General features: G+C 44.5%; 1 protein-coding gene across 2 annotated transcripts in view; it reads right to left on the reverse strand.

The window, feature by feature from the left end:
* Positions 1-13,013, reverse strand: part of MGLL (monoglyceride lipase) — a 62,338-nt gene extending 49,325 nt beyond the window's left edge. Inside the window, exons 1-2 of one of the 2 annotated variants that reach the window (XM_071439668.1) lie at positions 12,886-13,013; positions 11,694-11,832 (exon numbers count right to left, since the gene is read on the reverse strand). In XM_071439668.1, coding sequence (XP_071295769.1) covers positions 11,694-11,818 — 125 coding nt within the window. In that variant the 5' untranslated portion in view covers positions 11,819-11,832; positions 12,886-13,013. Of the gene's footprint in view, positions 1-11,693; positions 11,833-12,419 lie in introns of both variants that reach the window. The other variant, XM_071439669.1, reaches the window with a different exon arrangement.
* Between the last annotated feature and the right edge of the window lie 643 nt (positions 13,014-13,656).

A 13,656-nucleotide genomic window follows, 5' to 3' on the forward strand; every position in this document is an offset into this window, starting at 1 on the left:
CAAGCAGGAGAAAGCTGCAGTTGAAGGGCAAGAATGTTCTGTCACTATCACTGAAACTCAGCATTACTCACTAGTTCAGTACTACACCTGCTCTCTGAAGAAAAAGGGGGTTTTTAAATATAAAAGTATGTCTCTGTTTCAAAGTAGCTGTGCAAAACCAGTTCCTTTTTACTGAACTCCCTTGAAGTCTTGGCATATTCAGAGCATTGGAACCTGCTCCAGTGACAAGTCATTATTGCTGCTGTAAGTTCATAGCCTGAAATCCAACTCAACCCTAATAGAGGGGAAGCTTCCTAGAAAGGAACAAGGTGTGTTTCATTAAGGGATGAGCTCAAGCCATGCAAGATGCTCCTTACATGGCATCCCAGCCACATTTTTACAATTTAACCTCACTTTTTGGCATAGCACAGAAGATGGAAATAGACAGCAGTATTCAATTATTGAGGTGAAGAGTTTTAGATATGCCTCTGTAGCTTCCAAATGATGGAAATTATTTTATTGAATAAAGCCATCCCCCTGGTTAGATCCACACAAGTACATGGTAATGTTTAAGTCCTTAGAAACTTGCTGCTTGCTTGGCTGTTTTAAAATATTTTTAAGAAGGGCTTGTGGTGTGAGACAAATAATCAAGTGCTCCAGAGAATACCACATCTAAACGTTAAGTGGCACCTGCTGGAGTCCTGTAAGACAAGTCTGCAGGCTTCTTCTGACCTCAATTCTTTTGCAAGGATATGCAGGACATCACTTGGAGTCTGAACCAGGTGTACCAGAGGTTCTTCAGAGTCAATCCCCCCCTACAAATCAATGGTTCTTAAAAATGGGCTTTTCCATGGTTCAGACTCTAGCATGACTCTGATCACCTCCAGTCTCAAGCTGCTGTTTCAGGGAGTGGTGGTACAGACAACTCATGACTGGCAATACTGAAAAAGTTGTCTCAGGCAAAATTCAGCTCAGCACCCCAGCACCTGTGCAGGGAAGAGGCTGAAAAGCACACACCTGGAAAAAGAAGGTCAAAACATTTCTGAGCTATTCCTGCATATTCCTGAAGTACTTTGATCAGGCATTTGGGGCTTATGTGGGCAAACCTTCACTAGCTTGGAATCATACAATGGTTTGGGTTGAAAGGGACCTTAAAGATCACCTAGTTCCAACCCCCCTGTCATGGTCAGGGACGCCTTCCAGGAAGAGAGCTGTGAATAAAGAAGGAGCAAGAAAGAAGATGACACTTCACCTGTTCTGTGAAGTCAAGATACTATGTTATTATAACGCTTTAATGAAGCACTGACAGTGCAATTCCCAGTTGTATGACAATGGTTTAAAGAAAAACTTCAATTCCCTGAAATACTTAAACCCAATAATACTGTTTGTGGCCAGGCAATTCCACTCCTAATGTGGAACTCCTGATTACTTCCTGCACTGAGTCAATTGCCCATCCTCACTTTTACCTTCCTGATCCAATTTTGTCAGCAGTCCTCTGTGTTGGCAGAGATCTTAATTGGTTTTCCTTAACTAACTGACAAACTCATTATAAGTTCAGATGTCAGAGGTAGCATGGGTCTCTAAATTGCCAAGTTTTTCCACATGATTTTCCAAAATCTAGAGTGGAATTATCCCATGAACTTAGAAGCTCAAGGATTTATTTCTTAATCATAAAGGGCTTATGTATATTTTAACATATTTTGAGATTAAACACATTAATTTCCAATGAAATCTTGGCACATCCCAGTGCTGCACTTCAGCCTTGCCCAGCTATGAGAGGAATCTTTGCAGCAAGAGGCTTTACAGGCTCTGTCAAAATCAATATCAGCAGCTACTCCTCTGGGAAATTAGGAATGTCACAGGCAAAGCGTTTGCCAAGGCTTTCAGCATGTTCCAATTAATTTACTATTCCATGTTTGCTGTAGACCTGAGGTAGGAAGGAAAGTTGAATGTAAGCAGTTCTACATGAGACATGGAATGCTGCTAAGACAATGATCACTGCAACAGGAGCTTTAAATGGCTGCCATGTTTAATCATGTTTTATTCATGTATTCATGCTGAAATGTTTATTCATGTTTTGGACCAAAGTGAATTTTAGTCACAGGTGAGGTGCCATGGCTTACCTACAGATGACTTGAGAGTTGGATACAGACTTCAGCCTATGGCTGCCAAATCAATATGTGTTACTTCTTGGCTGCACTGAGCAAATCTGGGTGTCCAAAGGCTTCAGCTACTGCAGGCTTGGTTCCTAAAATGTTTTTATTTCTAACACCCAGGCAGCTTCACCTCTCTCAGTGAGGGCTGCCATGCTAACACAAATAAGGAACCTACCTGCCATGAGTTTTAATCACTGCCCTGTTGATTTGCTCTCAAAAAGTGCTGGATGTAATAGCTTTAAGCTCCAAAATGTGAATGGGGACCTGTCCAACTGGAGGTGCAACTACTAGAATAAAGATGGGTGGTAACAATAAAAAAAAGAGTATTTAGTTAGATGAGTCCTTGGCTGCAATCATTTTAGATACAGGCAAAGAAAGCCAAAGGCATGTGGGATGTCTTTTCTGCAGAAAAGCTTAAAATAGAAAAGGAAATCAATACTCATTTACAGTATCTGGCAGTCACTGAACCAAAACATTCATGTACACCTACAGCTGAGCAGAAATAACAACATTTATTTAAACCACAAGCTGTTATTCTGCTGCAGGAATGCTGTGTTTCATGTGGAACACTTCACCAGAGACTGTACCACATATTTCTGCCCATTTTTAAAAAGCCTCAACAATATCCAGAGCAAATACTTTCAATACCACAGTTATTAATCCCACCAGCTTCGACTCCTTCGATTCCTGGCAAAGAAAGAATGAGAGCTGGTGTGGAGGAGAATGTGCCCAGCAGGAAGCAAACCTCTCATGGGCAGAACTCTTAAATAATGCTTCAGAACAGAAATGTAAACCTGTGTGTAAAAATGAGGCAATGTTTCCACTATGCAAAATTACAGGCTTCAAAGGAAGGAATAGAGTTTAACAAATCAGCATTCCCCAAACACCGAAAGTGAAATGAAATGTAAACAAAGTGAATCTGCTGATTGCTTGTTTTTTTTCCATTCCCCAGCTCTGAGAAATGTGACCAGTAAATAAACAGGATAAATAATAACAGCAGCTGGCTTTTGTACAACACTCCTCATACAGAAAACCCAAAATGCTTTACAAATGGTGCAGCCAGGCTGCTTGCAGAGGTCACACAAGGCAGAGGTGAGTGGCACCTCAAGAGATTCTCTGATCCATTACCCCACCCCAAGCAAGGATCAACCCTTCTTCCACTGCCACACAAACTGAAGCACAGAGGTAAAAACCCATTCCTGTGGCAGCACAGCATGCCAGAGGCAAGGATGGACACACAGTGTGAGTAAAAACCTGACTCTAAAGCAGCCAGCAGGAGCTCAACAGCAGAGCTCAGATATCACCATGGGCTCCTGTGCTACATGGAAGGGGGCCACAGTGAACCTGGAAGGAACAAAGTCAATTTAAAAAAAAATCTTTCTGTCCTAAAGAATTTGTGGGCATCTAAAAATGTCAGAAAGATGCTCTGTGCATTTTCAGGACAAGCTGGGTTGAGATGTTCCACATCTCTTTTTTGGGGACAGACAGAGGATGACTGAATGCTGATTGCTTGATGTCTTTTTAATAACATGAGGTTATGAATGCTGCTCAGAATACAGATTTTAATGCTCCAAATATTGTAGACTAGCTCTCACATAAAATTGAAAAAATGAAGAAAAAGCTTAACCATTAAGTCAGCTGGATGTTATCTTACAGAAATTTAATTACTTACTGCTTCCTTGTCACTCCTAATGCCTTTCACCCAGCAAATTAAACCACTGCAGATTTCTGGAATTGACAATTGAATTTGAAAGTCCACTGAGATAATTTTGAAAATAGAAGTTAAAACTATGTTGAAAAATTATAAAAATAAGCTCATCTTGTCTGTTGGTGAACCAACTAACCTGCTGATATCTACTGCAAATTAAACCAAATTCTGTTTTGAAGAAAGACCAATGATTTAGGTCTTATTCCCTCACTCTGCAAGCTTCAAGCTTGAGCAAGGAAGAAAGAAAACATACAGAGCAAGACATTTATCACAGGTCAGACAGACACCTGAAAAAGATCAGCAGTCTTTCTTGCACACCAAATCTATAGTAGTTTGTACATTTTCTCCTTACCTATCTGTACACAACACCAGAGCAAATGATAACCACCCTGTTACTGCTGAATGTTTGGCTTAAACCCAGTTGTCAATATTTTGTCTCCCTTTTTTCTCTGTTCTTTCTTTTCAATGATTGCCACTGAGACAATTTACTTGCAGCAGAAGTAAACTAATTCAGCAGAGAACAACTAATTCATTGCTTAGTAGATTTTATTTAAAATCTCTCTTCAAACATCAAGCATTCTTAACCACCAGCTGCTCAAGGAATAACTTACTTTTTCTGGTAACTTTCATCTAGAGACTCCAGGCCCAGTTTGTATCACTTGACTGGATGACTACACACCATTGTAGGCAAGGAAATAAAAGTATGGATAAATTATAAGTCTGATTCTGTAAATCACTGGTCATTGTGTCCAATGACTGTCTTGACCATGTTTTGCCTGTTCTCTGCTCCTCATTGCCTCCTTTTTTCTGTTTTTTGACACTAAATTCTCTAGGTCTAGCAAGTTGCCTTTGCCACCACTCAGTATGGGAGGATTCAGAGCCTTCCATCATCAAGTGAGTGCCTGCCAAACAGAAGCAAAGATAGTTCCTGGCTGCAGAGCCAGTGTCTGACACAGAAGGGGGAACTCTTTCGTGCCAGTGGAAATACTCATGAAGTTTGGTGTTACTCAAGGCTGCCTTCAGACACAAACATACTGCATCTGCCTGAGAGGAACGGGAACATTCCCAAGCAGGAAAAGACCAAGACCAAGATCTATCCCCTCTCCTGCTGATGGGGATATCCCATAGGAGCAAGCTTGGAGGCTGGTAAATCTGACTGCAGTGCAGTGGCCACCAGGACAGCTTCCAGCAGCTGTTCCCCTCCTGGCTCCAAGGACACACCCTGGTACCACTGTGTGGGCAGTGACTCTGGTCAGCTTGGGGATGCCTTCCTGCCACCACCACCCAGTGACTCCCCCAAGCCTGGCTGCTTTAGAAGATGTCTGTGGTTGGGACTAGCCCAAGGCTGGTATTTGGGATTGCTGCACCAGTATTTTTCTTTCAGTTAACATAAGTGAAACCGTATTGGTCTGCAAGAGGAAACCCTAGAGGAGATATAATTCTAATGATGTCTAAAAACTTTACTTACCCTGATGTTTGCTGATTTCCTTCTTTCCTGTTATGGACAATAAGTCACACTGACACAGCGTCAGAATGTCTGTGCTGTGGAGGACAGCACAGGGATGGCTGGGTGTAGTTAAGGATGTAACTGGGGTGGGATGAGGTAAAGGACCTGCCTAAGCATATCTTTAGGGATCTCATGGGCAAGATGCAACACTATCTCCTTGGATACCTGGAATAATCAGCCATTTGGTATCAGGGCTGGGTCACATCTCTTGCATAAGGGACAATAGGAGGGCTCAAACACTGGTGGCTTCCATTCAAGTGAGAACACATTAGGACAATGACATGCCTGAACCTAGGGAAGGCAGCACAGCCAAATCTGTCTGCAGGGACAGCTCTTAGAACAATGCAATTTCCCTAGAAGAACAAAGAGGTCAGATGTTCACCCTGACTTTAAAAAGGACAAAGTCACAGCAGTCTGAAGGGAACTTGCAAGGCCAACTCCTCTGCTACAGACATCTAGAAAAAAATAGCCTCTTCCAGCCAGAACAGCTGTACAGCCAGTTCTTGTAGATGTATTCACAGTGATCTAAAAGAGCTGCTGTGTGTTCCAAGGGATGTTCCAAGAGTGCTAGAGAAATTGATGGAAGGAACTGTGTGCAGCTCTTTTATTATTTTTACTCAACCCGTGTATTCTTTATAGCGGTGAAATAAAGTGTTCTTGCATCTGGAACCCTGCTATGATCACTGAGTTGTCTGCTTCAGGTATTGTGTCACTACCAACAAATAGCTGGTTCAGAGCATTCCCAGTCTGATCAGATGAAGAGGAGGTCAGTGGAGGGTCTGCCCAGGATAAAGATCTCTAAATGCTGAGTGACTGACTTAGGCATCCATTGGAGTCATGGCACAAAGCCAGTATTGATCATCACACCTGTATTCCAATTAAAGAAAACTAACTGTTTGTTTTACAGATGCCAGGTTTGCTTATCCTTCAGTCTCTGGCAGAATAATGAGCAGAAAAATTATCTTTACAACACTATCTTTAGAGCATTTTTCTTCTTCTCTCCTATTTCTACCCCTGCTTCTTATATTCACCATGCTGGACAACATTGTTTCCAATTCATCAGGCGGCACACAGAACCAACACTGATTTTGCTTTTTCTTGCTGCTCTCAGGGTCAGGATGAAATATTACTGCTTTGAGACTCACAACAGGGAACTCCAAAAGTCACCTTGCTCCCAGACACTGATGTCACAAAGTTGTACACCTGTGCCCTGAAGCAGATCCTAACAGGGCAATGAGCAAAAGGGACAGTTTAATTACAATTGTTATTCCATTTGCTATTCACCTTTTCCCTTGGTTTCTGTGGAATACAAGGCAGATTTCCTTGGGCTGGACATTCCTGTGGAGACTGAAAAAAAATTATGATACTGAAGAAGCCTGTTGGAAATATCTGCAGTGAGAACTAAAGCAGCTCCCCTGTCTGTCAGAGTCCCTCTCACACAAAGCTGGTTTGCTAATTTGCCCATCCTCTGGAACCACATAAGGAATCATAAAAGGATGCCCCCATTCACAGTGAATAAGACAGTCACATGGAGCAGAGATAACAGAGGCATTAAAGGAACACATACACAGCTGATGAGAAGAAGGGATGCTTTAGAAACTCAGGCAGTAGCAATACAGCAAGCAAAGCCTGGAATGTTGATTTGACAATGATCATTGTCATTTCCCTTTGCAGTGTGTGCAATGGGATCAGAAAAACAGAGGGAGCTGAATTCATCCTACAGCAAACTGTGCTGACATAAGTCACTTTGCATCCTACAGATTTGCCTTTAATTTTGAGTTGACCTCATTAGTACAAACAAAGTGTTTTTCAAGAATGATGCTGAATTAGAAACTGCTTGAAATATTTCTAGAGACTAACACAATACACTATAATTAAAGATATTATAATCAGTGACTTGATTTCTTTTCCTCTGACTTCACTTTGCCTTATTTATTTATTTATTCATTCACTTTGGAAAGGTCTGAAAGTCAAATTCAATTTTGTCCTTTGCTCATGCTGGGAGCTGCGCTGTTCTTCTGTAAATGGCATGGAAGCGCTGGTAATGACATGCCAAATGACATGCCAAAATCATCAAGCAATATTTACAATCTAAGGGCCAGTTCAAATACAAAAGCAATTTATATTTCTGTACCACAGCCACATCTGCAAAATCTTTGGGGAACAGAGAAATCTGTTTTCTCCTTATTGGCTTGGCCTTGCATTACTAACAAGTCAGAAAGAATGGCAGGTGTTCTTCAAAGAGTAAAAGAAATTGTAAAAAGTAAATAGAGAAGTGGGTGCCTTTTGTTTGTTCAATTTTGTATTTTTAAACACATCTCAGGTGTAGAACTGAAAGAACTCTTAGAAAGGCACTGTTTACTCAGACAATTGCAGCTCTGTTTACTTAAACTGTGCTCACCATGTCTGAAGTTGAGCCAACCCATTGCAGTGTAAGTTAACAATGGCCCAGGAATGCTCTGTGACCCACAGGCAGAGCCACAGGGCATCCAGACAACCCTCTAAGTCCACCTGGAGACCACCCTGTGAGAGACACTCAAGCACCATGCTAACTTGCCAGGTGATGGCTTCTCTTCGGTGACTGAGGAGCCTCACATTCACACATGTCTGGAAATCACATTTTCACATGCATCCTCTAACTTCAAGTGTCTCAGCTTAAAGTGACTGATCTGCCAGGAGAGACGTGGGTATCATTCTGTCTGAAGTCAGTGGCAGCTACAGCTATGAGCACCTTTGAAAAAATTACTCTGAGTCAATAAATCTCACAGGACTTACTTGAGGTCAAGAAGAGGGGCTAAAAGTGCTCTACAAAATACTATTTGTGCTTATCTAGGTAGTGACAAGAATGGAGGAAGCATCTAGAAAAGGCTACAGGGATATAGACCACAGAGGAAGAAGGTCACCTCTGAAGTTCCCCAGGCCCTTCAGGGGCCTCAAAGGAAATGTCTTCTCCTCCCAACTCTCCTTCCCCTTCCTCACCAGCGTCTATTCTTAGCAGCTTTGTCTGAGAGCTGGGAATAGAACTTGGTTTCATAATTCTCCACCTCCTGTTACCTCATATTTTGTCTCAGAGTGCTCAGGGTGGTGACAGAGGTTTAAGCCTTGCTTATGTTTACACAGTGACTGCTTTCCCATTAAGTAGGGTTTCTTTGGCTACTGGGACATACTATAGGCATGAGATCAGTCCTGTTTGGTTCTAATGATTTAATTCCTTCAAACAACATTACAAAGACCTGAAAGTGCCATGCCTCGCCCAGATCCTAAGTGTTGCATTCAGCAGTGAGCACTTGGTGACAAAGAGTTGTCCATTTCCATGGTCCACAAGTTCTGCTGTTGGCACAAAACATGAAAACAACACCAGAACACACTGCTTTTTCTTCCCTGCTGCATTCAGCAAGGAGAGACCACTTAATTACACTTTAAGATGGAACTGGCTCAACAAGTTGGGCAGCCTGCAGGGCTGCTGGCCAGGGAAGCTGCACCTGCACTGCTGCCAGCAGGTAGCAAGAGAAGATGACACCCAGGGCCCAGCTCTGCTGTTGGGAGTGACTTCCCACGCCAAAAACAAGTGGAAAACACTGTCTTCCTTCTTCCTTAGTCCCATTACTCCTTACTCCATCTACCCCATCTAATCATTATGACATCTGAGTGCCTTTGTGTGTCAGCTTCCTGTGAAGTAATCACCTAAATCCCTCTCTGAAACAAAGCAGACCCTGCTGAGGAACTCACAATAGGTGCCTTTCACTGGCAGGACAACCTTGGCCTCAGTGGCACTTATAACAAAGCTTCCATATGTGCACCAGTATGGGCTGATCAGTCAGATCAACACCACACAGGATCAGAGCCTGGGTATTTGTGAGCATGAAGCAGTAACGCCTCTCAAAATTTCTCAATCTTCCTGAAAAAATAGGTTTTTTGTGGTTGTTTTTGTTTTTTCTTTTTAATGTGCTATAACACATTAATCTGCTACAGACTTTTATCCACATTTATGAGTCTGTTCAACGAGATAAAAAAGAAGCACCAGCTCCAAAGGGTGGTGTCTGTCAGTCATCCCCACTTTCAGAGACTGCCTGGCCATTGTCTGCTCTTCAAGCCCAGGCTAGAGCTACTTTTTAATATTTCCTTTGGCAGACATCCTGGGCTTTCCCCCTCCCTGGGGGAGGGATCAAGGGCGATAAGTTCTATTCTAATAGAAGACAAGTCAATGATAATCTTTGGGCATCTGCAGTGAAGAGGTATTTCCACAGCTCTAGCTGGGATTAGGCACATAATGGATCAATGAAAGATCTCACCATTTGACGGTTATAGCATCATTCATTAGCGTTAAGATTTGAACCTGAATCAACAATTGAGTTAGAAGATTGAAAGAATTGCTTTCAGTATTTGAAATAAATTGTAACAGGCCTGTAAAAGTCCCCTGAGGTGTCTCTCTTTCTCTCCCTATACATATCTATAGAGAGAGATCAGTTCTGCTGAATGCTTAAAATTAGATGAAAGTTGCTGAGCTTCTTCACAGGAAGAAGAAAAAGCAGAGCTTCTTATGTAAAGTGAAAGGGGGCAAAATAATGTATTTTTGGTTTGCCTATCAAAGCACTTCAAGAGCAATCTTGATCACAGGATCCAGGCACTGACTTGTTATTCAGTCACTTACCATCTCTCATATATAACAATTCATGAAGAGCTAATAATAAACAATACGCCCCCTTCTTATACACAAACATGCAAACACACACACAGGAGCTCTTGTAAATGAGCAACACTGATCCCATCCATTTTTCTTGTCACAAAACTAGGACAAGTTCACTCTTAATTAACTGCTTGGTGCACAGACCACTGAAAAAAATTAACTACCCAGAGGACTTAGACACCAAGTTTTCACTCTCAGCTCCTTATCATTTCTGGAACAAAGATCCATCCACCCACCACTAATTTAGTAAGAAATTAAAAGTGATAAAAAAGCAGTTCCACAACTGGGTGACGAATGTTATGGGTAGTTAATGATTAATTACCATTATAATACAAAACAGCCTGGTTTCACATTAGAAACTTGATTTCATAGCATTATTTTTCCATAAAGGCAATTTTCAGGTTGGTGCAAAGACTATGTACTGCATCAGTGCCAAAACCCTTCCTCCTTGTTTCTGAAAGGCAGCGAGTAGAAGCAACTATAAAATGCTCTGTAGACCAGGAGATCTTGAACCAGAACTCTGTCCTACAGCCCAGCCTGGGCCATGGAGCTATGGTGGGGTGTCTGCACTGTCCTCCCCTCTGGGGCCAGTATATTTTGGTGCTTGCCCACCCTCTTTATTACCTGAGTCCTAACCCAGCCCTATGTTATTCCCACTTTGTAGGCATGAACCCCAAGGCCGGTTAACCTGGACCTGTATCCCTCTCTCAGAGCAGTTGCCAGGCTGGTTTGGGCAGAGGATGGTGTCTCACCTGTCGGGTCGTCAGGATAAAGTTCAACTCCCTACTACAGATTGAACAACTTGTTCCTGTGACTGTTTTCTAGCTATATAAAACCAACACAGCTCTTCCTGTTGGCTTGCAGAAAAAGTAAATAATTAAGCAATATCCAGACTTTTATGAAGTAGATACCTAAATAACTAGTGGCAGCACAAATACATGCCAAGCCAGCAGATACTGGAAGAAGAAAGATCATAACTACAGGAGCCACATCAGATCATAATTAGCATAGAAGGCTATTAAAGAGATTATTTTAATTATGACAAAATATTAGAAAAAATTCTCTATCTGATCCTTTGTCTGTGTTTATTACACAGGTCAGTTTTGAAATTGCGATTGCCAGTGAGAGAGCACCCTGAATCATTTACTAAGTATAAATAATTTAAAACCAGTCAAAAAGCAATGCAGTCAAACATTCTGCCTGTTGCCCTGCTATTACTACTGAAACTGAACTCAGATGCTGATGTTAAGTTTGTTGACACTGAGAAAATCAGCAAGATTGAACATTCCAAAGCCTGTATCCGTGCCCTCCCTGACTGCCAGTGCGATTAGTTTGGGGATAGCTGTTTACTGCTGATAGGCATCAGCCACCTGCCAGAGCCACTTGGTAGAATATTGAACTGCCAACCAAGCCAGCTGTGCATGGAATGACAGCAGCTCCACGTTTTATACCTGCAAGGCTGACTCAAGCAAGTTAAGGTTTGGATAATGCAATTTTTACAGTAGGGACTTTCTCAACTGACAGAAAACTCTCTTAGGGGCTCTATAAAGCTCCGTGCACACGACCCAGTAATGCCAGTCAAGCTATAAATAATAATTGCATTAACAGAGTCATATCTAGTGATAGTAGAAAGGACATTTGCTTGAAAGTGCTCACCTGGGAGATGCTTCTGGCTTCCAATACCTGCAGAAGAGGTACTGCCCATCAGCATTGATGATATGGGGCAGATCCTTGTATGGGATGTTTTGAGGACTCCGCTTTGGTGAACTTTCCTCTGGCATTCTGGAAGAATGACCTGCAAGGTGTTAGAAGAAACAAGACATACTTTAAAACAGGTGGAAACAAGATAAAAGCTGATGGGCTTGGCAGCCACAGACACTCAAGAAAGTCAATCAGTAAGGCAAGTACCACTGATGGGAGGCTGCTCCCAAAACAACAGCCAAAGAGCCCCCAAAATCACTGCTTTAAAACAGAAATGTAGCAAATGTTTTTGTTCAGAAAAGGCTCACATTTAGAGGTAGAACATTAAGCGGGGGAGGGAACAAGAAGAAGGGAAGAGCAGTCCACCATCAGTACTTCATTTATGGCTTTCTATTCTACACTTCTCCCATCTGAGTTTATTTTGCATCATTTTGTGAAGCGGATCCTAAAGAGAATATTTTAACTGCAACCAAGAGCAAATTATGCAGCAATCGCTACAGATATGAAAAGACAGCTGCATAAAAGATTTATCTCTGGCGGAGCATCTCCAAAGAACAGTGGTGGGTACACAGCAGAGGTATCTGCCACCGTGTCATCATTAAGATCTTCTCTGACATCTCAGACAGGAAGGTGGCGGCGGCGGCGGGGAGCAAAACATTTCCAAGAGAATGTGCCACAAACCTGTTTTCATCCTGTGCAAGGGTTTGCATTCTAGTGAGGAGCCGGCATCGCAAGTCAAACGCAAGCAGATGAGGCTTTTTGCATCTCGCTGCGGAGCCGCGTTCGCAGCCCGGCAGCCCCGCGGGTCCCTCCCGGCGCTGCGAGCGCGGGGCTCGCCCCGGCTCCTCTCCCCGCCTCGCTCGCTCTTTGAGGAAAGTCGCTTGGGTAATTCACCACTTCTCGTTCATCACTTTTTTTTTTTTTCTTCTCAAACAAATTGCGTGTGCGGGCTGAAGTGGCGGTGGTGGGAGGGGAGGCTGGGAAGGGTTGGGGAGAGGGAGGGCTGGCGGGTGGGAAAGCTGCAGTCCACTTTCCAGAAGCTGCTGCACGTACATCAAAGGCACCTTGAGCACATGCAGCTGGAGCAGCTCACAAAGTTCCTGCCGCGGCAGGTTGTTTGCAACTTTACTTCCTTCCTGCCACTTACAGTTCGGAGGCCGCGGCGCCGGGGGGAGGCGAGGGAGGGGGAGACCTTTCCTCAAAGCGATCCCCGCTGCGAAGCCATCTCTCGTGTAAGCGCAACTTCCCCAGCCCCGCGCTGCCAGGCGGCGAGCGGGAGGGAGGGGAGGAGGAGGAGGAGGAGGAGGAGGAGAGGGAGGAGGGAGGATCCAAGCACCGACGCGATGCCAGGTCGCCAGCCCCGCACACGCATCCTCCAGCCGCGGCCGGGCGCGGCGGCCCCGCGGAGCCGAAGCGCGGTGGCTCCACCGCACGGTGCGCTCGGGCTGCTCCCGGAGAGAGGGAGAGCGGCGGGAGGGCGCTGGGCGGCTGGCTGGATGGATGGATGGATGGATGGATGGATGGCTGGATGGATGGCTGGCTGGATGGCTGGAGGATGCATGGATGCGTGGATGGATGAAAGGATGGATGGAGGGGCGGGCGGTGCTGCCGCACCCTCGGCTGGGCAGGGCCGGGCTGGGCGGGCAGCGGGGCAGCCCCGCGATGGCCCCGGGCGGAGGCACGGCCGCCCCTTGCCCGCTGCCCTCCCGCGGGGGCCCCGCTCCGGCTCCGCCGCCGCCCCGCTGGGCTGGTGCGGCCGCAGCGCTCCCGCAGCCCCGGCACCGGGATCGGGCACAGGAACGGCTCAGCCGCGGGCGGGGGAACAGCGGAGACAGCCCGGGGCCGGGGGCGGCTGCTCGCGCAGAATTTCAGAGACAGGAGGACATGGTGGAGCCGTGCTGCCTCCTGGGCATCCCGG

Source organism: Agelaius tricolor, unplaced genomic scaffold (genome assembly GCF_023055355.1).
Source record: "Agelaius tricolor isolate 1412-34295 unplaced genomic scaffold, bAgeTri1.0.p SCAF_14, whole genome shotgun sequence".
Lineage (NCBI taxonomy): Eukaryota > Metazoa > Chordata > Aves > Passeriformes > Icteridae > Agelaius > Agelaius tricolor.